Source organism: Eleutherodactylus coqui, chromosome 13 (assembly GCF_035609145.1).
Source record: "Eleutherodactylus coqui strain aEleCoq1 chromosome 13, aEleCoq1.hap1, whole genome shotgun sequence".
NCBI lineage: Eukaryota > Metazoa > Chordata > Amphibia > Anura > Eleutherodactylidae > Eleutherodactylus > Eleutherodactylus coqui.
This window is the reverse complement of record NC_089849.1, coordinates 105193472-105217570: the sequence shown is the minus strand read 5'-3', so window position 1 is coordinate 105217570 and position 24099 is coordinate 105193472. Positions and strand designations below refer to the sequence as shown.

Here is a 24099-nt window from a genome sequence, read left to right as displayed (position 1 = left end):
TACCACACGATGTTCGGGTTACTTTCACTTTCATCTCTGAGACGTTAGCGCGCTTTTCTGGCCAATTGAAAGACAGGGAAGGCATTACAACTTCCCCCTGTGACGTTCAAGCCCTATACCACCCCCCTGCAGTGAGTGGCTGGCGAGATCAGGTGTCACCCGAGTATAAAAATCGGCCCCTCCCGCGGCTCGCCTCAGATGCATTCTGACAGAGGAGGGAAAGTGTTGTTGGTGCCGGAGCTGCTATAGGGAGAGTGTTAGGAGTATTTTATGCTTCAAGAACCCCAACGGTCCTTCTTAGGGCCACATCTAACCGTGTGCAGTACTGAGGAGGCTGCTTTTTGCAGTGTTGCACCTTTTTTTTTTTTTTTTTGGTATATCGGGGCCGTGCAGAGCATTACGCCCTGCAGTAATACTCCAGGGACAGAAGTGCTTAGGCAGGGACAGAAAACATATTGATTGAATATAGGCAGTGGGCCTTTGCAAAAAAATTTGTGGAAAAAAATCTATTTGGGCTGCCTGTGAGTGTCCTCAGTGTTCTGGGTCTGTGCTGGGTGCAGTAGTTCTCCAAATTTATACGCAGCCAGCTAAGTGTTACAGCAGGCTAGCGCAAAATTATTTCCTGGCTCTGTCTGGGCTCTGAAATCACCGCTGTATTGCAGTTCACAGTGCAACACTCTGCAGTTCTGTGACATACCCCAGGGCCAGAAGCGCTTAGGCAGGGACAGAAGACATATTGATTGAATATAGGCAGTGGGCCTTTGCAAAAAAATTTGTGGAAAAAAATCTATTTGGGCTGCCTGTGAGTGTCCTCAGTGTTCTGGGTCTGTGCTGGGTGTAGTAGTTCTCCAAATTCATACGCAGCCAGCTAAGTGTTACAGCAGGCTTGCGCAAAATTATTTCCTGGCGTTCCGTAAGCGAAGTCAGCCTCCAACCACAGGCCAATAAGCGGCACATTTAATTACAGCGTTCTGTTTCTGCACTACTGGTAATACAGCATGCTGAGGGGTAGGGGTAGGCCTAGAGGACGTGGACGCGGAGGCCCAAGTCAGGGTTTGGGCACAGGCCGAGCCAGTGCGGTGGCCCGGGGTAGAGGCAGGGCCAGACCGAATAATCCACCAACTGTTTCCCAAAGCGCCCCCTCGCGCCATGCCACCCTGCAGAGGTCAAGGTGCTCTACGGTGTGGCAGTTTTTCACAGAGACGCCTGACGACCGACGAACAGTGGTGTGCAACCTTTGTCGCGCCAAGATCAGCTGGGGAGGCACCACCACCAGCATGCGCAGGCATATGATGGCCAAGCACCCCACAAGGTGGGACGAAGGCCGTTCACCGCCTCCGGTTTGCACCACTGCCTCTCCCCCTGTGCCCCAACCTGCCACCGAGATCCAACCCCCCTCTGAGGACACAGGCACTACCGTCTCCTGGCCTGCACCCACACCCTCACCTCCGCTGTCCTCGGCCCCATACAGCAATGTCTCTCAGCGCAGCGTCCAGACGTCGCTAGCGCCACTGTTTGAGCGCAAGCGCAAGTACGCCGCCACGCACCCGCACGCTCAAGCGTTAAACGTGCACATTGCCAAATTGATCAGCCTGGAGATGCTGCCGTATAGGCTTGTGGAAACGGAGGCTTTCAAAAGCATGATGGCGGCGGCCCCGCGCTACTCGATTCCCAGTCGCCACTACTTTTTCCGATGTGCCGTCCCAGGGCTGCACGACCACGTCTCCCGCAACATTGTACGCGCCCTCACCAACGCGGTTACTGCCAAGGTCCACTTAACAACAGACACGTGGACAAGCACAGGCGGGCAGAGCCACTATATCTCCCTGACGGCACATTGGGTGAATTTAGTGGAGGCTGGGACAGAGTCAGAGCCTGGAACCGCTCACGTCCTACCCACCCCCCGAATTGCGTGCCCCAGCTCGGTGGTGGTATCTGCGGCGGTGTATGCTTCCTCCACTAAACCACCCTCCTCCTCCTACGCAACCTCTGTCTCGCAATCAAGATGTGTCAGCAGCAGCACGTCGCCAGCAGTCGGTGTCGCGCGGCGTGGCAGCACAGCGGTGGGCAAGCGTCAGCAGGCCGTGCTGAAACTACTCAGCTTAGGAGAGAAGAGTCAGACGGCCCACGAACTGCTGCAGGGTCTGACAGAGCAGACCGACCGCTGGCTTGCGCCGCTGAGCATCCAACCGGGCATGGTCGTGTGTGACAACGGCCGTAACCTGGTGGCGGCTCTGCAGCTCGGCAGCCTCACGCACGTGCCATGCCTGGCCCATGTCTTTAATTTGGTGGTTCAGCGCTTTCTGAAAAGCTACCCACACTTGTCATACCTGCTCGGAAAGGTGCGCCGGGTCAGCGCACATTTCCGCAACTCCAAGACGGACGCTGCCACCCTGCGGACCCTGCAACATCGGTTTCATCTGCCAGTGCACCGATTGCTGTGCGACGTGCCCACATAGTGGAACTCTACGCTCCACATGTTGGCCAGGCTCTATGAGCAGCGTAGAGCTATTGCGGAATACCAACTCCAACATGGGCGGCGTAGTGGGAGTCAGCCTCCTCAATTATTTACAGAAGAGTGGGCCTGGTTGGCAGCCATCTGCCAGGTCCTTGGAAACTTTGAGGAGTCTACCCAGATGCTGAGCAGGGATGCTGCAATCATTAGCGTCACCATTCCTCTGCTATGCCTCTTGAGAAGTTCCCTGCAAAGCATAAAGGCAGACACTTTGCACTCGGAAACGGAGGCGGGGGAAGACAGTATGTCGCTGGATAGTCAGAGCACCCTCCTGTCTATATCTCAGCGCGTTGAGGAGGAGGAGGAGGAGGAGCATGAGGAGGAGGGGGAGGAGACAGCTTGGCCCACTGCTGAGGGTATAGATGCTGCTTGCCTGTCATCCTTTCAGCGTGTGTGGCCAGAGGAGGAGGGGGAGGAGCATGAGGAGGAGGGGGAAGAGACAGCTTGGCCCACTGCTGAGGGTACACATGCTGCTTGCCTGTCATCCTTTCAGCGTGTATGGCCAGAGGAGGAGGAGGAGGAGGATCCTGAAAGTGATCTTCCGAGTGAGGACAGCCATGTGTTGCGTACAGGTACCCTGGCACACATGGCTGACTTCATGTTAGGATGCCTTTCTCGTGACCCTCGCGTTACACGCATTCTGGCCACTACGGATTACTGGGTGTACACACTGCTCGACCCACGGTATAAGGAGGGCCTTTCCACTCTCATTCCCGCAGAGGAAAGGGGTTCGAGAATGATGCTATACCACAGGACCCTGGCGGACAAACTGATGGTAAACTTCCCATCCGACAGCGCTAGTGGCCGAAGGCGCATTTCCGGGGCCCAGGTAGCAGGGGAGGCGCAGAGAACAGGCAGCATGTACAGCGCAGGCAGGGGACCATTATCCAAGGCCTTTGCCAGCTTTCTGGCTCCCCAGCAAGACTGTGTCACCGGTCCCCAGTCAAGGCTGAGTCGGCGGGAGCACTGTAAAAGGATGGTGAGGGAGTACGTAGCCGATCGCACGACCGTCCTCGGTGACGCCTCTGCCCCCTATAACTACTGGGTGTCGAAGCTGGACACGTGGCCTGAACTCGCGCTGTATGCCCTGGAGGTGCTTGCTTGTCCTGTCAGAGAGTGTGTTTAGTGTGGCTGGGGGAATCATCACGGATAAGCGTACCCGCCTGTCAACCGACAGTGTCGACAGGCTTACACTCATCAAGATGAACAAAGCCTGGATTTCCCCAGACTTCTCTTCTCCACCAGCGATACCTAAACAATACGTAGGCTGCACCCGCGGATGGAAGCATCGTTCTCTATCACCATCCAAAACGGGGACCTTTTTGCCTCATCAATCTGTGTATAATATTCCTCCTCCTCCTCCTGAAACCTCACATAATTACGCCGAACGGGCAATTTTTCTTAGGCCCATAAGGCTCAGTCATATCATTTTTCTAAACAATTTTTATACGTTTCAATGCTCATTAAAGCGTTGAAACTTTCACCTCAACCAATTTTTATTTTAACTGGGCTGCCTCCAGGCCTAGTTACCAATTAAGCCACATTAACCAAAGCGATTAATGGGTTTCACCTGCCCTCTTGGTTGGGCATGGGCAATTTTTCTCAGGTACATTAGTACTGTTGGTACACCAATTTTTGGGGGCCCTCGCCTACAGTGTAATCCAATTAATTTTTAGCCCACCTGCATTACAGCTGACGTTACATCAGCTGTGTTGGGCACTGCAATGGGATATATTTATGTACCGCCAGTGGGTTCCAGGGAGCCACCCATGCCGTGGGTCCACACGGAGTTGTAACTGCATGTGTCCACTTCTAAAGAACCCCAGTCTGACTGGGGCATGCAGTGTGGGCCGAAGCCCATCTGCATTAAGCACGACGTTACCTCAGCTGTGATGGGCAATGCAACAGGATATATTTATGTACCGCCGGTGGCTTCCTGGCACCCACCCATGCCGTGGGTCCACACGGAGTTGTAACTGCATGTGTCCACTTCTAAAGAACCCCAGTCTGACTGGGGCATGCAGTGTGGGCCGAAGCCCACCTGCATTAAGCACGACATTACCTCAGCTGTGTTGGGCACTGCAATGGGATATATTTATGTACCGCTGGAGGGTTCCAGGGAGCCACCCATGCTGTCGGTCCACAGGGACTTCACAATAGGGAGTTGTACCTGCCTGTGTCTATGAATTAAAAACCCCGGTCAGGTTGGGGCATGCAGTGTGGGCCGAAGCCCACCTGCATTTAATCTGACGTTAGCTCTGCTGTCCAGGGCACTGCAATGGGATACATTTATGTACAGCTGGTGGGTTCCAGGGAGCCACCCATGCTGTGGGTGCACACGGAATTCCCATTGCGGAGTTGTACCTGCCTGTGACTATTTATAAAAAACCGCGGTCTGACTGGGGCATGCAGACACCTTGACAGAATGAATAGTGTGTGGCACATAGGTTCCCCATTGCTATGCCCACGTGTGCAGCTCCAGATGGAGGTGGCACAGGATTGGATTTCTCATTGCTTCTGTACAGCATTGTGGACTATCGCCCCGCCCCTTTTAAAGAGGGTCGCTGCCTAGCCGTGCCAACCCTCTGCAGTGTGTGCCTGCTTTTCCTCTGGCAGACGCACTTATAAATAGACATGAGGGTGGCGTGGCATGAGGGCAGCTGAAGGCTGGGCAGGGACAGTTTGGTGTGTGCTGTGGACACTGGGTCGTGCAGGGGGGGTTGGGCAGCATGTAACCCAGGAGAAGTGGCAGCGGAGTGTCATGCAGGCAGTGATTGTGCTTTGTTGGAGGTAGTGTGGTGCTTAGCTAAGGTATGCATTGCTAATGAGGGCTTTTCAGAAGTAAAAGTTGTTGGGAGGGGGGGGCCCACTCTTGCCGCTATTGTGGCTTAATAGTGGGACCTGGGAACTTGAGATGCAGCCCAACATGTAGCCCCTCGCCTGCCCTATCTGTTGCTGTGTCGTTCCCATCACTTTCTTGAATTGCCCAGATTTTCACAAATGAAAACCTTAGCGAGCATCGGCGATATACAAAAATGCTCGGGTCGCCCATTGACTTCAATGGGGTTCGTTACTCGAAACGAACCCTCGAGCATCGCGAAAAGTTCGTCTCGAGTAACGAGCACCCGAGCATTTTGGTGCTCGCTCATCTCTAATCATGACAGTTCACTTATGTGTTTCTGTAGCGTAAATTCAAGGAATCCACAAACCCAAAATAAATAAGCTGGGGAATGTGCAGGTGGCATGGAAATTGGATTGGATGTAATCAGGTATGTGGAAGTTAATGGTTGCCAAATCAGGTATGAGGAAAACAAATGGTTAGTTTATACTGGCTGTCTGAGAAGCAGAATTAAATGTTATAATAGGAGCAGCTGAAATGAGCCACACATACAGTGTGGAGACTCTCAGTACTGGAAATATGACACAGTAGTGATCATGGGGACACGGGGCTTTTCTAAACTTTGTCGTTCATCTTTTTTATATCACACACAGAATATCATCTGGTATAACTGCTGGTGATCCTTGTTGGGTGCTAATCAGAGGGAGACCCTTCCTATTAAGCCCACTGGGGTGGATGTTTTAGGGCAGTGGTCCCCAACCTTTTCGGGAACCAGGGACCGGCTTCAAGCAAGACCATTTTTACAAGGCCTGGCAGGGTTGGGCGGGGCTTTGGTTATATGGGGCGGGGTTATGAAGGGGGTTGGAGTTTAGTGCATTCTAATTTAATTATGACATTTAGAATGTCCTGGCAGTACACACATAGGGCAGTATATAATCTATCCCCCCCCCCCAGCACACACATAGGGCAGCATATAATTTATCTCCCCCCTCAGTAATAGACAGCCCCCACCCCTCAGTAATTAGCAGCCCCTCCCCCTGTAATAAGTAACCCCCCCCCCAGTAATAAGCCCCCCCCCCTCCAGTAATAAGCAGCCCCCCCCCAGTAATAGGCAGCCCCTCCCCCTGTAATAAGTAGCCCCCCCCCAGTAATAAGCAGGTCCCCTCCAGTAATAAGCAGGTCCCCACCCCAGTAATAAGCAGCCCCTTCCCCTGTAATAAGTAGCCCCCACCCCCCAGTAATAACCAGCCCCCACCCCCCAGTAAGCAACCCCCCCCAGTAATAAGCAGGTCCCTCCAGTAATAAGCAGGTCCCCCCCCAGTAATAGGCAGCCCCTTCCCCTGTAATAAGTAGCCCCCACTCGCCCAGTAATAACCAGCCCCTCAGTAATAGGCAGCCCCTTCCCCTGTAATAAGTAGCCCCCCCCCCAGTAATAAGCAGCCCCCCCAGTAATAGGCAGCCCCCCCCCCAGTAATAACCAGTCCCTTACCTTGTAATAAGTAGCCCCCCTCCAGTAATAAGCAGCCCGTTCCCCAGTAATAAGCAGGTCCACCCTAGTAATAGGCAGCCCCCCCTGTAATAAGCAGCCCCCACCCCCCCCAGTAATAACCAGGCCCCCCCCAGTAATAGGCAGCCCCTTCCCCTGTAATAAGTAGCCCCCCCCCCCCCCACAGTAATAACCAGCCCCTCTCCTGTAATAAGTGGCCCCCACCCCCACAGTAATAACCAGCCCCTCTCCTGTAATAAGTGGCCCCCACCCCAGTAATAGGCAGCCCCCCCAGTGGTAGGCAGCCCCCCAACCCATATACTTACCTCCTCCCTGCTGTCGCTCTCTGTCTGCTTGCCCTGACGTCAGTGTGCAGCCCGGAACACTTCCTCCCCGAGTCCTCTCCTGTGGAACTAATTAGCAGGGGACTCGGGGGAAGAGGATCCTGGCTGCACAGTGTGCGACGGGATCAGCGCGATTACCAGCGGGGAGCTGCGGCGCCCCCGCTGGTAATCACTTTAGTGGTGAACGGCGTCGGCACGCCACGGGCCACATAATACGAGGCAGCGGGCCGGATTCGGCCCGCGGGCCTTGTGTTTAGAGCAAAAGTTCCCGGCGGTGCCGCGGACCGGCGCTAAACACCTGACGGCCCGGCCCCGGTCCGCTGGTTGGGGACCCCTGTTTTAGGGGACACTGCTTAAGACTAACCTCTCAAAAGTTCAGAATTTGCATTCTTGACTTCATATTTCTGCTTGGGAGCCGCTTTTAAAAAGATGTTTGTCAAGGATTTGTGTGTCACTCCTTTCTTCGATACAGGCCCTCGAGGTGACACAGGCAGCTTCCTAGGAGAGGACACCACTCTCTTCGGGGAATTTACTTTTCCTAGGGTTAAATGTCTAAAGTTCAATATTTTTCATTTAACAAATAATAATACACAAGGAAACAATCACCTGACACTAGAGCAGAATCAGCAGGTGGCAGAATCCACATACACTTACTAGGTGACTTGCTGCTGTTGGAGAGGTTAAAGAAACAGGGCTTGTGTGCATTGACCCCTTGCTGATCCACTTGGTGAGATTGTGTAGCTTCTTTCAGCTGAGCAAGTATCTGTCGCCCACTACGCTGGCATGAAGCGTTCACTTCAAACACCTAAAAAGTTTAAAAGTGTTATGTGACTTGTGAAAAGACGAACAGATAGCAGAGAGATGATTCTGCAGAAGAAATATACCTTAAATCCTAGCTCCTGAGCACAGGCATACACAGCGGCCGTCTTACCCACGCCCGGGGGCCCACTGATGAGCACAGTGTTACACAGGGAATCCTCGTTACTGTCCTCACTGTTATCAAAGTCACAAGCATTCCAGGTATCTATCAACAATAATAACGAAGATTGCTGACAGTGAGATAACACAGGGCACAGCTACGCTCACAGACTACCTAGTGCACCACACATTACCATTCTTATCTTTTCCAGTCTTCTGCATCTGATTCTTCTTCTCCTCCTTCTCTGCTCTGATCTTCCACTCTCTCAGCCAGCTAGAATATAGAGAATAAAGATGAGAAGCCTTAAAAAGGGCACGTTTTATACTCCAGATTAAATGGTGCTTTTAGACAGAATGATCTTTCAAAAAATCATTCAAACGAGCGAAAGTGAATGTTAATCGATCAGTCTAAACGTGTGCCAATGACTGAACAATAATAGTTCGCTTTTGACTCGTCGTTTATTTTATACAGGCATAAAAATCATCATCGGCTCTTTCACCACTTGTTTAGTTTAAACAGCAATCGTTGTCATTCACCTCTACAGCAAAAATGAAAGACTGAACAATTCCGAACGATTTCACGTTCGACCGAGCTAACAATGTAGCTGCCTGTCTAAACAGGCTGCACGAGCGAACAAGCTAACTCTGACATCATTCGCTTGTTCAAACGATAAATTGGCTTGTCTAAAAGCACCCTAACAAAAAAAGCTAGTTATTAAGATTACCTGTGCAACTGCCGGATTGCTGAAGAATTTCCTATTAAATCACTGGAATTCTGAGGCTGATATTTTTCCGTCCACAACACATCTTCCCCAAACACATCTAAAGTTGTCAGGAACAATACTATGAATTAACTGCATACAAAGCTGCTTTATAAACACTGCAATATATCCTTTAGTATCATCACTAACGGTAGTGATGGCATTAACAAATTTACACCTACCATCTGCTACAGAGACAGGGCTCTCCTCTACAATAATTACATCAGGCTCCATATGCATGCTGCCATTATTCCTTGAAGATGATGTTGCTAGCTGCCCCCTAGTGGTGGGTGCACTGTCACACTGCGGCTCATCCTCATCTCCTGTAATCACTGCAGATTTCCTCTTCTTAGACTTTGCGCAGGGAGAACGTTTTCTTTTCCGCTTTGTCCCACTGCCAGACTCCTCTACGGCAGATTCATTTGCTGTTCTTATGCTGCCTGCAGCTTTTAGGTACTTTTCCATATGATTCATTGCTAAAAAAATACAAAATAAGTGTCAGATGTGCACTTACTAATCAATACTGTATACAAAGTTAACCTGGATCTCTCTCCACTAGTATGCATATAGTGATCTACCAATAGAGGAACAAGAACAAATAGCAGTAGCGAGGTTACTCTATATTGCAAGAAAGTAGATAGCCCAACATTGGTTGGACCGACCCCCCACCCCCCTAGTGTGAGAATTCAAAACTAAAGTTAATTGTCTTCTTCCCTGGGAAAAGGGATATACCTTAAAAGGAACACTAGCCACAAGATATGGGAAAATAGCTGAGTACACCTGGAGTGTCAAATAGGAGACTAACGGTGAACAAGTAGATTATAGCGATGTCCCAAACTAAGAATGCTTGATATGTATATGATCTGACGCAATGGGTTGTAGAGGAAATATTAAATTAATACTCTAGCAAAGTTATAATAAGGGTCACCTGTTATACCAGTGTACACGACAGACTTCTACAGACTGACTTCTCATGTTCTTTGGAAGAGGGGACCACATTACAAGAGAAAAAATTCTCTATATTTAAGGACATTATGTAAGGAGCAAAATAACTCCCCTATTATGTTTGATATATATGATGTTTCATACTGATTTACCGATTGTGGATGCGAGGAAAGAGAAAAAAGGGGGGAGAACGGAAGGGGGTTAGAAATGTATGTTTATAAAAAAAATGATAAAGCTCGACAAAAATGATTGAATTTAAAATAAAGGGTCAGTGAATTCTATAAAGCCCAATTCACGAACAGCCATTGTGAGACTGCTAGTTTGTGAAAAAAAAGACACCACTAACCTGACTTGTTTGCATCTGGAAGGGAAAGGTATTCCTTCTGTTTTTGAAGGAACTGCTTAAAGAATCTTTTAACTGGGAATTGAGGATTGTATAATCGAATCTCTTCAAGCAGACAGCTTTGGATAAGGTCAGAGAACACTAATCTGTTGGGGACCTAAAAGACAGACACAGGATTAAATGGCATTATCTACAAAAACATTTCAGTTCAGTTGCAGGTCTAGCTTCTCACATCCGGGACAATCAGCTGTTAGCACAGGGGGCATCTACTTCTGTATTATCACATGCTTTTCATTTAAATGAACGGTCCACCTTGTAATACACTGATTCATCAGGTCATCCGAGCAGTTTCTTCCTTCTGGCTCAGATTAAGCATCTAGAGCGGATGCCCCCTTCTGTAACATCAATATGATGTAATAAGGTTATGAACAGGGGTTCTCCTCAGGGCTTTGAGTCTTACTAGTTTTAAAGGGTCACGCTAATGTTTTTTTAAAATTCATTTTGTAGCTTGCGCCCCATGCAAGTGAGCCAATGTTACCTTGGTTAGGAAACGCGGCAGAAATCCATCCGTGGGCATTAGCCCTAATAGTATGGCTACCAGAGTCTCACTTGTGTCCCCAAGTAATATCCTCCAGTGGTCTCCTTCAGTCCAACCCCAGCCATATCCTAGTTATTTAATCCCATTTTGGGACCCTTACCCGTAGCATCTTCCTCCAGCTCTGAGACATGGTCTCCCCTTATATTTAAGGGATTGCTTTGATCTTTTGTGTTCTTCCCCTTTTCCTCTTTAACATAGCGACCATGTTATATGACAAACTGATTTTCTTGCACATAGTCACACTGACCAGTTATTTAATTGCTTTTCCTTGAATGGGAGAACCCTTTATACTTTCAGGAGCCTTTTAAATATAAAGGCCCTTATAGACACGATTATCGCTCAAAAGCAATCATTTGAACAATAACCGTTGCATCTAAACGCGTGGCCATTGTGCACTGTTCGCAATATTTGTTCATCGGTGATTTCTAGCAAACTGGAAATTACTGATGACTGTTATCAGCGCCTCACACAGATTTTCTCAGCGGGCGTCGCTGATAGTATTCTTTCAGCTGGTATCCTGCTGGCAGTTCTCAGTGGGACACAAGCTGAAAGCTCCAAGAACAATGCAGTTGTTTGCATATACAAAACAGCTGCTTTGTTCTTTGAGCTATCGCGGCAGTATTTGACGCAACATCTGTGCTTACCTACTGTTGCCGTCTTTTCTGTACTGCGGATGGACCCAGCGGCTCGCTGTCGCACATGCACAGTACAGATTTCTTCTCAAATTTTTTTTCTTCCTGCGCCATCACTAGACGACGATGCGGAATCCGTGACCTGTCCGCAATGTTCATTGCGAACGGTCCACTTCCACGGACTTCAATGGAAGCCGTCCGTGCGGAGGCTGCATGAAAATAGAGCATGCTAAGACCTTTCCTTCGCGAGCGGAAATAGCAATTGGTTTCCGCTTGTGTGTAGGAAGCAGCGGATCTAGATAGGAAGTCGTGGGCGGTATTTGTTGTGGATTCGCGAATGCGGAAGCAGACCGTGGATTCCGCAGCAAATATCCATCCATGTGCAGAAGGCCTTATACTAGTGCTTAAATTTTATACTGTACAATCAATTCTGTATACAATTTCTTACATATATTATTGATGATATCAATATTTCTTACAAATGGCTCAGCAGCACTCCCATATACTGTGTGAGCGTGAATTAGTGGTGGTGAACAATAAGTGTCTAGGACACTCTTGGCATTAGGAACACACCATTACTTGGAGCATACCAACCAGAGCAGGGGTTTGCTGGAATACAGATTGAGAGTTTACACAAGTGAAGTCTCCAAGAGAAAGTGTGTGTTGTGTAATATCTGGAACACTGGTGCACAACGGAGAGAGGTCAGTCAGCATACTGCAGCAAGGCATAGGCAAACTCCATGTGATGCAATCTGCAGAATATAGATATTAGAATGAGCAAAACAGATAGACACCCCCTGCAAAATATACAAAGAAGAACAATTAACCTGCCTCCAGTGCAAAAATTAGAAAAAAAGTAAAAATGATGTATACAGCTCCTCTGCTGGCCATTTAGTCAACAAAATCTCTGCATCTATTTGGTTACAAGAAGTAGGGAACACAGAAGGAGTCACAAATAACTGCAGTACCAGACTACACAAGGATTAATTTATAGTTTAACAATAGAGGAAAAACTTAAAGGGGTTGTCCCGCGCCTAAACGGGTTGTTTTTTTTTTCTCAACAGCCCCCCCGTTCGGCGCGAGACAACCCCGATGCAGGGGTTAAACAAGAACACCGGACAGCGCTTACCTGAATCCCCGCGCTCCGGTGACTTCTTACTTACCGGCTGAAGATGGCCGCCGGGATCTTCTCCCTCGGTGGACCGCAGGGCTTCTGTGTGGTCCATTGCCGATTCCAGCCTCCTGATTGGCTGGAATCGGCACGTGATGGGGCGGAGCTACACGGAGCCCCATTCAGCAAAGAAGAAGACCCGGACTGCGCAAGCGCGTCTAATTTGGCGATTAGACGCTGAAAATTAGACGGCTCCATGGAAACGAGGACGCTAGCAACGGAACAGGTAAGTGAAAAATTTCTGATAACTTCTGTATGGCTCATAATTAATGCACAATGTACATTACAAAGTGCATTAATATGGCCATACAGAAGTGTATAGACCCACTTTGTTTCGCGGGACAACCCCTTTAAGTCAGCATAGAAAATGTATCCATAAATTGCTAAGATATTAACCCCTTAGTGACAAGCCTATTTTTTACCCTAATGTAGAAGCAATCGTCTCTCTTTTCACACTGCAAGAAACAGCGGATTTTATTTTTTCATCAACATAGCCATAAGGGCTTTTTTTGCAAGATGTTTTTCTTTTTTTGTTAAATAACACAAGCTTTGGGGTACATCTAATGATATATTATATATCGTATAACATTCATTTTAGGAAAACACAAAATTCCACCATAGTTTTTTGGGTTTTGTTTTTACAACATTCACTAATGAATGTTTGTGTTATTACTTTTGCACACCAAGAAAAAATAAAATAGATAAATCACACACTCCTCTGTTGCCGCATTACAAGACAGATAGATCAAACACAGCTATATAAGGACTTAAGGTCCATTTAGACAGGACAAATGTCAGGCAAACTATGCCCGACATTCGTCCCTGTGTGTCCTCGCTTGCGTGCTGCTGCACAGGCGCTAGTATCGCTGGCTCGCTCACAGAGCGGCCAGCAGGAAGCGGGGCGGCTGCAGGAGATTCCTCTCCTCGCTCTCCCCCGCCCCTCTCCATTGACTTAACCTGGTGGCTGTTCAATACTGAACGGCTGCTATTTACACTGAACAATCAGCGATCAGCTCATCGTCCATCGTTTAGGCTGCATAAACAATGGACGATGAGCTGATTGTTACGTGTAATAGCAGTCGTTTAGTACTGAATGGCTGCTATGTTAAGTCAATGGAGAGGGGCGGGGGAGAGTGAGGAGAGAAATCTCCCCCAGCCTCCCCGCTGTTAGCCAGCGATACTAGCTTCCGTGCAGCAGCACCGCAGCGAGTATGTGCAGGGGTACGAATGTCAGGCATCATTTGCCCAACATTCATCCCATCTAAATGGGCCTTTACTTTTTATAGGCCAACAAGTAGTTTTTATTGGTACTATTTTGGGATACAGATAACAGTTTTTAAATATTTTCTTATAGCATTCACCATACAGTATAAATGGCATATTAATTCCATTCTGCGGGTTAACAAGATTACAACTATACCAAATTTACATATTTTTTTCCATCCATCTCTTACTACGTTTGCATCATAAAAAGGTTTAAAAGAAAAAAAATGGCATTACTGCATCCCAAGACCCACAATACTTTTATTTCTCTACCAACGGAGCTGTGTGAGGTGTTTTTTGGAGTGAAGAGTTGTTGCTCTTCATGGTACCATGTTGGGTAAAGTGATTATTGAAAAGCTTTTTCTGCTTTTTTTCTGAGGCAGATGGATGAAAAAAAATACACATTTCACCCTGACAAAACTGTTTTTAAATTGAAAAAAAGTGAAAAAAATGTAAAAAAAACTAATAGAAATGTGGTAATACTTCTGTGTAACGACCCAAACAATGACAATTTTATATTTAGTGCTTATCCCAAATGGTGTTTTGAAAAGAAAAAAAAAAACAATGCCAGATTTCCTTGTTTTTCCAACACTAGATTTTTTCTTTCTTAAAAACTTTCATTACTCCCACCCACTGGAGCAGGATCTTGGCTATTTTGGGTTTGTACACCTTTCCCAATTTTGTGTGCGCATTTCACGTGCAAATAAAAAAAGAACGAATGAGAAAAAGAACACATCTGGAACTCATTAGGCTAAATAGCCATTTAAAACCGTGTGTTCGTCTGCCGTGTGCAAATTAACATGCCCTGCGAGCGCAAGTACAGTAAAATGCACCGATATATGTGCAAAAAAAAAAAAAGGAGATAGCCAAGGAGCTAAACCTGCACCACCATAGAGGCTTATGTGCAGATGTAAAACCCTTTGGTAAAAGGTGAAAAATGCATATTGACTAGAAAAGAGCGAGCACGCTTGGTAAGGTCAGTTACTGGAGCGAGTATCGCTCTTCTTGAGTAACTGCCTTCTCGTCCGAGCATGATCGGGAGTGGGGGGAGAGAGAGAGAGATCTCTCTCTATCCCCCCGAGCACGCTCAGACGAGTTGGCAGTTACTCGAGAAGAGCGATGCTCGCTCGAGTAACTGACCTTATTGAGCATGTTCGCTTATCTCTAGTATTGATTACTGGATCACAAATGGGTTAAGACCATCTGCAAATTTGCTTTCTATTCTAGATCTTTAAAAGGAAGAAAAAAATGCACAAGTGGACAAAGTCTTTAAAGAGAAAATTTATGCATTTTCATACGAAGAGACACTTACCATCCCTCTGCTGCACATGGATAACTGTTTGGAAAGAGGAACCAGTCAAAGAATAAGCTTCCATCATTGCAGTAGTTTTTGCTATCTGTCGTTTTAGAGAATCTGGTAATCCGCTCAAGAGGAATTCTCTCTTTGCTTTAAACTGTTTATTAACTTGAGAGTTTTCAGACACCTCAGAGCTGGAACAGAAAAGTAATTAGAACTCACAGAGCGGATTCACTAGCAAAAGCTCCACTGTATACATCAGCTAAAGAGATGCTAAACCTTGGAAACACATGAAAGAGTAACTGCTATTAAAAAAAAAAAACACTTGACATATCAGAGCAACCTGTTAAGTTTTGATCAGTCGGGTCCAGGTGCCGAGACCCCCACTGATCACTGAAATGGATGGGCTGCACAACTCACCTGAGCACTGTGCTCCTTTGGCTGTCATTCTATATGCCCATTTTCAGCTGCTAAGATGAGCAGAGAGGCAACGATGACACCTAAAGGCTCACAGTTTTTGGATGAGTACCGCAGCCCCCTTTATTTCAGTGATCAGCAGGGGTCTAATCACCCAGACCCCACTGATCAAAACTTTTGACATGCTAAAAGTAGTTACGCTTTTAAAAACTAGAATGTGAAAGTCAGAAATGCTCAGTATCATCTGGAGCAATCCCTTAATAACCTCCAGATGGGGAGGGGGTTTTCCATTACAATGTTCATTCGTTTATGATTCCTGAGCTCTCTGGGTGAATATGGAATCAACTCTGCTTATAAAGATTGTTTAACCAATAATAGCATTCCACCCCCCTACAAACTCATAAGATGGCATGTAAAATGCTCATCACAGACAAGAAAGGGATGCAGCAAAAAGGTATAGAAAGTTAGGCCAATCTCACACGGACAACTCAGATTCCGTATTTGGGTGCCCGTATCAGAATCCGATCCCTGTTCCCGTCCGGCGACTGCGTGTACCTTTCAATTCCTGTATTGTGAATGGTCATGGCAAGCTGCCATCGGACAAGCGCAGTACAGAATTTTAAATCTTCTCTCCTGCACAGTCGCTAAGCGATGACGTGGTTTCCTACAACGTATCCGCAATGTCAATTGCAGATTGGCCGGCTTCCATTGACTTCAATCAAAGCCAAACGTGCGGAATACGCAAAGTACAGAACATGCTGCGATTCTGTTTCCCCGAGCGGTAATTGCAATCGCTGTCCGCTCATGTGAGCGGACATGTGCATGTTCTATTTTTGTAACGGATGTAGAATATCGGGGATCGTCCGCTCGGGTGACAATCGCGGATTCCGCAATTCAGATCTGGTCATGCGAGACCAGCCTTATACATAGCAGGCAGAAAGGATTGCAGTGAGAAAAACATCCAGCAATCGACTGTTAAAAAAAAACAAAAAAAAAAACTTCATTTGATGATCATCAAAAAATACACAGACATGAATTCCTCGGGTTGCTTTTTATACTAGTTTAAAAAAGTCCTTCCTTAATCATAATGCTGCAGACTGCTCTGTTCATTCTGTTGAAAAAAACGTAACCCTAATGGAATGGAAGCAAATTGAAAGCAATGAATTTTTTTGGGAAATTTAACCAATGGAGGGTGGGTTGTTTAATTCCATTCCTCTACTCCAAAAATGCCCCAACACGTATGGAACAGTAAAAACCATCAAGGAACTGGTGGATGTAATGGTGGTGCTTGAGATACGCTGTCATGTGCAGTACAATTTCGCCACTATAGCCCCCACAGTATGCCGGGTCATTGCCGCCTCCAAAGCTGTGAAGCAGTGTGTGACTCCATGTAGAATTTTACGCTGAAGACAGTGAGCCCAGCCTTATAAAACAATTATTTTTGCATTACTGCATTCAAAAAACCATAATTTAACTTTTCCTTGCACTGTTAGGGCTTGTTTTTTGTGCGACGAGCTGAAGTTTTAATTGGAACCATATTGGGGTACAGATTATTTTTATGATCACTTCTATTGCACATTTTTTTGAAGGCAAAACAAAAGTATTTTGGCTTTTTTTCTGTTGGGTTTTCAATTTATTGTATGGGTCATTATGCAAGCAGCGATATCAACCATGTGGCTTTATTTCTTTTTTAAATAAAAAAGATAAAGTGAAAACAAGGATTTTTAACGTGATTTTTTAAAACCATTTTAATTTTTTTAATGCCTCTGTAGGGGAATTGAATCTGCGATCCTTCGATAAGCGCCGATAATATACTGTAGTACTTCTGTACTGCAGCATATTATCGCTATTGATTTACATTAAAAGCTGTGGCAGACCTGGAGACCTGCAGTTGCCATGGCTAAGCATCAGTCCTCTGCGATTTCATGGCAGAGGGTCAAAGACATCAGAGGGAGCCATTGCAAGTGGCATGCGATTCATATGTCATAGATGTATCGCTTACCATGGAAACCCCTTCCCACCCATGATGTACATATCTGGCAGGAAGAGGTTAGGGTATCCCATCTAGGAGGCATAGTAAGGATTTTGACACAAGTATTTCATAAAAATTACAATTGGCCGTGATGAGAAATTACTTTTTTTCCCCCAATAATGTAGTTTTATCTCAATTTTTCATTTTCACAAGTCGCAGTAGGAGAAAAAACAAAACCCTATGTTATGCAATTTTTCCCAAGTACAGCAATACCCCATATGTAGTCACACAGTAAGGCTAATTTTACACACCACGATATGGAGGTTATGAAACTCAGCCCGATATCGCAATTTTTTTTTGTTTAAACCGCCTTGCATCACTTCAATAAGGTAGCGGATTCTGCAGTGCAGCGTTTAGCCGGGCTGGAGGATCGGCAAGTGTTTACATTTGTTTTTAATGAGAAACCTGACATTGCACTCACTTTCACCTCATAAGCGGTGTGATGCTTTTGACGCTCCCATTGAAAACAATGGCGAGGCATTTCGAGGGTACGATGAAAGATGGGACACGACGCAATTCTTTCCCGCACAGTGATGCGGGAAAAAAAAATTAAGAATAGATTTCATAATTTATGCCTCTTCACAGATCTACGACAATACAATATTATAACATCCCAATGACAAAACACTTAAAAGGCAGAGACACACTAACATACCTATCGTCAATAGTGATGACTCCACCTTTATTCACTTTCTTAATTTCTTTCTTTTGACCTGGTTTGAGGAAAATAAAAACAAAACATTTCTGTAAAATAACTGTACAGCTCAGCACGTGTTGGTGTTGCTAACATGAATATACAGGGATCCTCAATGGAATATGTATAAGTAACATTCTGATATCAGCAGCTTGTGCTTACAGCTACATTCCTGCCTGGTTTACAGAACATCACAAGGGCTGCAACCCATAATAGAGTTTAGGAATCAATTACTGAACTCTGTTATTTGGCTTCAGCCACTGTAACGTCCCGTAAATCGGGACTGCAACTATATACGCAGACCATCGTGGGGGACTGACCACAGCGTGGAACACAGGAGAAAGGAGAGGTGAGTATATGGCTATTTTTTATGTTATTGCATGGGGAAGGGGTTGTACCAAGATCTTACAACTCAGCATCAACTGCTGCAAATTACAGCCACAAATATTGTAATAATGTTCTTCTATTTATAAGGAGGGACCTGCTTCAGCAATCATTAAACTGGGTCTTCCCTTCTGTTTTAGTTCTCCAGGAGACACGACAATACTACAACATAATATATTACCAGAAGTACGATTCTTCGATTTTACTTTCTTCCCCAAAACATCATTTAGACTCCTGAGATTTGTCGTTTTTTGCGCATCTTTCTTGCTGCTGGCGGTGGTGTCTGCAATAACTATGGGTTTCTGCCAAAAAAAAAGGATCCACAATACTTTTCTTAAGCTGGATTACCCTATATCAAGTGTTCAATAGGAGATAGCCAACATAAAAACTGCTATACATTTGTAGTTTAAAGAACAATTTCCTACATAATTTACACTGCTGCATACTACCGTGTTTTCCCGATAATAAGACAGTGTCTTATATTAATTTTTGTTCAAAAAGGTTTAACTTTTTTACATGTATAGCTGCCTGGACACTATTTAAATTGACTTTTTTAATTAACTGTTAGCAGGGCTTAATTTTGGAGTAGGGCTTATATTTCAAGCATCCTCAAAAAGCCTGAGAAAGCATTTTGCATCTTCAAAAATTCTGGAAAATCATGCTATGTCTTATTTTCAGGGGATGTCTTATTTTCAGGAAAACAGGGTAGGAAGAGCCCAGCACTACAATTTCTTGTTTGGTTATGTTCCACTGCTTGTGAATCACAAACATCAGAATGGTAGAGTCAAGATACCTGCATGACGTCCCTCTTCTTACGTGTGGACCTCCTGTGAGGAGTCTCTGCTTTCACCATGTTTTGTTGGATGGCTTTTGCTTTCTCGAGAAGCTTTTTGGCTTTGCTGATTTTCTTGGAGCTTTTTGAAACCTGTTTATAGAAAATTCAAGGCAGGAATTAACAAATTAGACTCATCAGGGGAGGTCTTGTCACCATTACTTCTATGAAACATCAATTAACCGTTTTACATCCCGTGGTGAACACTTCATTGTCGGAGTCAAGCTGCTGGCATTTATTTCTCCTTGTAACTCGTGTAAATCTCATTCTAAAAAAAACAAAAAACAGAACAGTTAAAAAGGTGGCATCAGCGAGTATGTGTAGCATGAGTGGATGTAGAAGTGACAGAGTTTAAAAGGCTCATTCCCACGAGCGTGATTTCACCGCATATTACACACGCGATGTACACCTGCATAATACAGTGAATGAAAGTACATTGATTTTCATTGATCCATTCACATTAGCATATATACATTGTAAGTAAATACGCACATGACAAAAATCGCAGCATGCTTGATTTCATTGTGTATTACACTCGTACAGCCCTATTGTTCTCTATGGGTAGTGTATTCAATGCTGCCTATATGCCATAATTGCGCTTGGTGGGCATTGCACCGTAACAGAGTTAGGAATATAAAGAAAAAAAAAACGAAACAAGTCACACTGCGCATGACTGTATGCGTGAGACACGCTGTCGTGCGCAGTGCACTACCACTGCCACATGCGTCTATAGCTGGCTAACTGCCGACTTCTATGACAGTAAAGCGCTGCATGATTAACGAAGCGTTTTACGCATACGCCCGTGGGAACGACCCCCAACTCAGAGGGTCAGAAGTTAAATAAATGCAGCTCTGTGCATCTGTGAACTTGCGATTTACAAGATGTCTATCGCTCAGAACTATTTCTTCTCAACAGCTGAATAGTTAATATACATTAACCCTTTCCAATCCAATTTGTATTGTGGTTTTCCTAGGGGGCTTACTCTTTTTCTGCTGTTATACAAACGGCGCTATATGCTGGCTAAAGCCAGTACTGCACGAGATGACACGTTGGAGAGGCTCCGACAGCAGAGAGGCTTGCAATATACAGTAAGAGGACCCCCAACGGAAGTATACCAACATCGGAGCTGTACAGCCTTAAATCATAATGTCTTCACAGGTCAGACAGTGGATTGGAAAGGGTTAAGATGCAGTAAGAAGTCGAAAGAATGCTAAACATTAACAATATAGAAAAAAAACACAGGGAATGGGAGGGTGGAGTTGCATCCACATGCTTTCAGCTGGTTGGCTTGATTTGCGGATCCCCCGTACAGGTTCCGCAAAGCAAATCAAATCTGCCCATGTGCACGAGGCCTATGGTGCAGAAGTAATAATAGTGTTAGTTTTTTCTTCTATGCAGCTGTATGAAGGAATTTGGGGATGCATACTAGTTTTTGATCACTTTTTAGTAATTTTTCTGCTGGAGACAGGGTGATCAAAAAATTGGCATATTGGTATTGTGCATTTTTTCTGACGGTGTTCACCATTCTGGATACGTATTGGTTATTTAAATAGATTGGACTTTTGCAGGTGCGGTAATACGAAATCTTTGTTTTTTTAAATATGACTAGAGGGTTTTTAATACTACAAAAAAAGTTATTTTGCTTTCATAAACTTTTTTTAGTCACCTAAGGCCACTCTCACAGGCATTTACTGCAGAGTTTCTACAATTTTTAACGCACCTCATCACCATGTGCAACAATGGGATGCGGTAAAAATGAACGAGTTTGAAAACGTTGTAAAATGGCATTTTTACAGACGCCTGTGTGAGAGTAGCCTAAGGGGACCTGAATGTTCATTGATCACTTATACAATATTCTATATTACTTCTGTATTGCAGTACATTTCGTTTCTTCAGGGATACTTATTACAAGGCCCCCAGCTGCCATAACACCCAAATAGCACCCCCGCAACCTCACTGCAAGCGAACTGTTTGGGACATTTAAATGCTGCTGTCAGAATTGACAGCAACATTTAAATGGTTAGGGGGGTATATTTCAGTAACAAGAATTTATCGTTGGGACTCCCACCCATCCTGAGAACAGTGACTGGGTGAAATCATGGAAATAAAAACCGCCCCTTACCAAAATATACTTTCAGCAGCCGAGATTGCAGCTGCTGCTGTCAGCTGTCAAAGACAGCCAACAGCCGCCGTGTATGGAACAATACAATCCCCTCATATCCGCCCTCCTTGTACGACTAATGTCACCAAGGAGTTACTGCTGCCCTGGACAGACCAGCGTTAAGACCCTGAGCAATAGGTAAAATGTCCTGGAAATGCGTTTGCATACAAATCAATTGACAACATACAACAGCTGACTGAACAGAGGATTAGGACCACAGATAGAGGACCACCATAATCTTTAGTGGGTACCTGATTGGGGACTCTGTGTCAGACGGCATGGTGATGACTTCAGCTTTGTAAATGGCGTTTCTTCGGTAAGGCGTTCTATTTTTTGGAGTGGACATTAATAAAGGGCTTTCTGCCGACGTCCTCTCTGGAGATTTGCTGGAGGGATTGGACTGTCTCCTTAAACTCCTCCTTAAGACAGGACTGTTGGGTAGCAGCGGTGTCTGCGGTTCCTCCTCAGCAGCTGGTTCGGGGGTCTTTACGCTAGGTGTACCCGCTGGTCGCTTCTTCTTTGGTTTGTCTGCTTCCTCAGCCTTGGTTTCCTCGTTGACATCTTTGTCCAGCGCTTGCTCCTCAGCTTCCAGTTTCTCCGTTCCTTCCTTCAAGTCTTTTTTCCTGGCAGGATTCTTCTTGGCGTTGGGTTTTGACGTGTCGCCCGCTTGCCGGAACGCTTTCATGAATTGCTGCCTTTCGGCCAGAGTGGCTTTTTGCTTCATGGGTTCTCCGGTCTCCATGTTGATGACGGCCAGCTCCAGCTCCTCCTCTTCTATCACCACGTTGGACTTCCTCTTAGGAGCTGCAGGACTGACTGGGTCACAGTCACGAGGTGACGCCGCCGCTTTCTTATTCTCTGCTTTACTCTTCTTGAAGATGGAAGCAATTTTCTTGCTTCCTGCATCCGGCCGCGGCGAAAGGTGGACCTGAGCCTGGACGGTCAGCATCTTCGCGGAGGACAGCTCCGCATCCCCACCATTGGTCAGGTCTACGTAGTCGGACGTACTAGACTCGGATGTGGACTGTTCCTTCCTTGTTTGACTTTTCATGAACTCCTCAAATGAAACGGTTAAAGTGGCGCAGTTGTAGGAGGTGCTGTCAACGTGGACCTCAAGGCTCGTGTCCACCATCGAGGTATTGCTTTCTGACTGTGGTAAGTTTGGAGGACCGGTCGACAGGGGTTCCCCATTAACCCGTCGCTCTGCCTCCATGCTGGCGGTCCTCTTCAGGCGGTGCCCGCTCCTTGGCTTAGTGGCGCCCCCAACAGTAGAGGTTTCGGATTGAAAATCCTCATCCCCCTCCTGATCTACGGTCTGACTACAGATCTCCGCTAACAGAGTCGCTGTGTCGCTACCCATCGTCCGGCTGTTCGCAAGGTTTCTACCGCCATTGTCAGCCGCATCCGGCGGCGCCAAATCACTGAGTCTTTTGATTAGTTTTGTTCGCCGACCTCGTCTCGCGGTCCTACCGGCTGGCTTAGAGCGGCCGCTGAGTGGCGTTGAGGGCAGCTCTTTATTACTCCTGACCCCAAAGATGGGGCTGTCCATTTTGTCCCTCGGGGGGCAATCCTTGCTGGCGGATTCATTCCTCGTGGAGCAATCCTTGCCGGCCGCTTCCTCCTTCGGGGGGTGCTCCTTGTTGGCAGCTTCCTCCTTCGGGGGGCGCGCCTTGTTGGCAGCTTCATCCCTTGGGGGGCGCTCCTTGCCGGCAGCTGAGGGGCTTCTGATGAAATAGTCAGCTATGTTGTTGCTCTTGGGGGAGCACAGCGCTTTGTCGGCCGTCTTGGAGATGGGGGAGAAGTACTTGGTGATGGTCTTGCTCGTCGGCTCCTCATCCTTCCGCTGTTTCTTGCAGGGCTGTAATAGAAGAAAACCTGTCATGACGGGAGGTCTAATGATGTCAGCCGGAATGAATGGAAAAACTCACCTGGGCAGCGTAGTCCTCCAGCTGGGAGGTCACGGCAAGTACCCCGACCATGACGGCAGCCGTGAGACAGGGGGGAGGGGTGGCGGCGGCTCCGTTCACCTCACATCTCCGGCTCTCCGGTAACAAACTTCCCGCGCGAAGGCCGCCGTCACGTGACCTAGAGCGCCGGCCGCTCAACCTCCTCCCTCTTTGTGGTTTCCTCTTTCCTATTGGCTGAGGCTGCATACTACGGCATTCCTATTGGCCGGCTTGTGGACCTACTCGCTTGCCATTGGTCAGCGTTCTAGCAGCGCCTTGACATCAGAAACGGTCTGAGAGGAAGTAGCGCCAAAGCAAATCCAGTCACAAACAAGACGCCTCACCCGCCATTACTGCGGCCGCTTCCTGGAGGCGACACGGGGCGGGGAGAAGGTTCTGGAGCGGCAGCCCCGTCCTGGTTTCTGTTCGTGGGGCTCTCCTATATTTGGGAGCATGTTTTCCGGCTCCACGAAGCACAACCGTTCAGCTCTGCTACATCTGTGCCGTGTAGCAGAGGGGTG

At 46.7% G+C, this 24099-nt stretch overlaps 1 protein-coding gene across 3 annotated transcripts in view; it reads right to left on the bottom strand.

Annotated features, from left to right (window-relative positions):
• ATAD5 (ATPase family AAA domain containing 5) overlaps positions 1 to 23730 on the bottom strand; it is a 36104-nt gene extending 12374 nt beyond the window's left edge. The window contains exons 1-16 of one of the 3 annotated variants that reach the window (XM_066587337.1): positions 23561 to 23729; positions 21884 to 23490; positions 19655 to 19739; positions 19433 to 19564; positions 18821 to 18941; positions 18217 to 18274; positions 15128 to 15306; positions 11976 to 12133; positions 10155 to 10308; positions 9283 to 9339; positions 9046 to 9252; positions 8828 to 8924; positions 8297 to 8376; positions 8069 to 8208; positions 7839 to 7989; positions 7549 to 7722 (exon numbers count right to left, since the gene is read on the bottom strand). In XM_066587337.1, the coding sequence (XP_066443434.1) occupies positions 7549 to 7722; positions 7839 to 7989; positions 8069 to 8208; positions 8297 to 8376; positions 8828 to 8924; positions 9046 to 9252; positions 9283 to 9339; positions 10155 to 10308; positions 11976 to 12133; positions 15128 to 15306; positions 18217 to 18274; positions 18821 to 18941; positions 19433 to 19564; positions 19655 to 19739; positions 21884 to 23490; positions 23561 to 23611 (3451 nt within the window). In that variant the 5' untranslated portion in view covers positions 23612 to 23729. Of the gene's footprint in view, positions 1 to 7548; positions 7723 to 7838; positions 7990 to 8068; positions 8209 to 8296; positions 8377 to 8827; positions 8925 to 9045; positions 9340 to 10154; positions 10309 to 11975; positions 12134 to 15127; positions 15307 to 18216; positions 18275 to 18820; positions 18942 to 19432; positions 19566 to 19654; positions 19740 to 21883; positions 23491 to 23560 lie in introns of all 3 variants that reach the window. The other 2 variants (XM_066587336.1, XM_066587335.1) reach the window with 2 other exon arrangements.
• Positions 23731 to 24099: the final 369 nt, after the last annotated feature.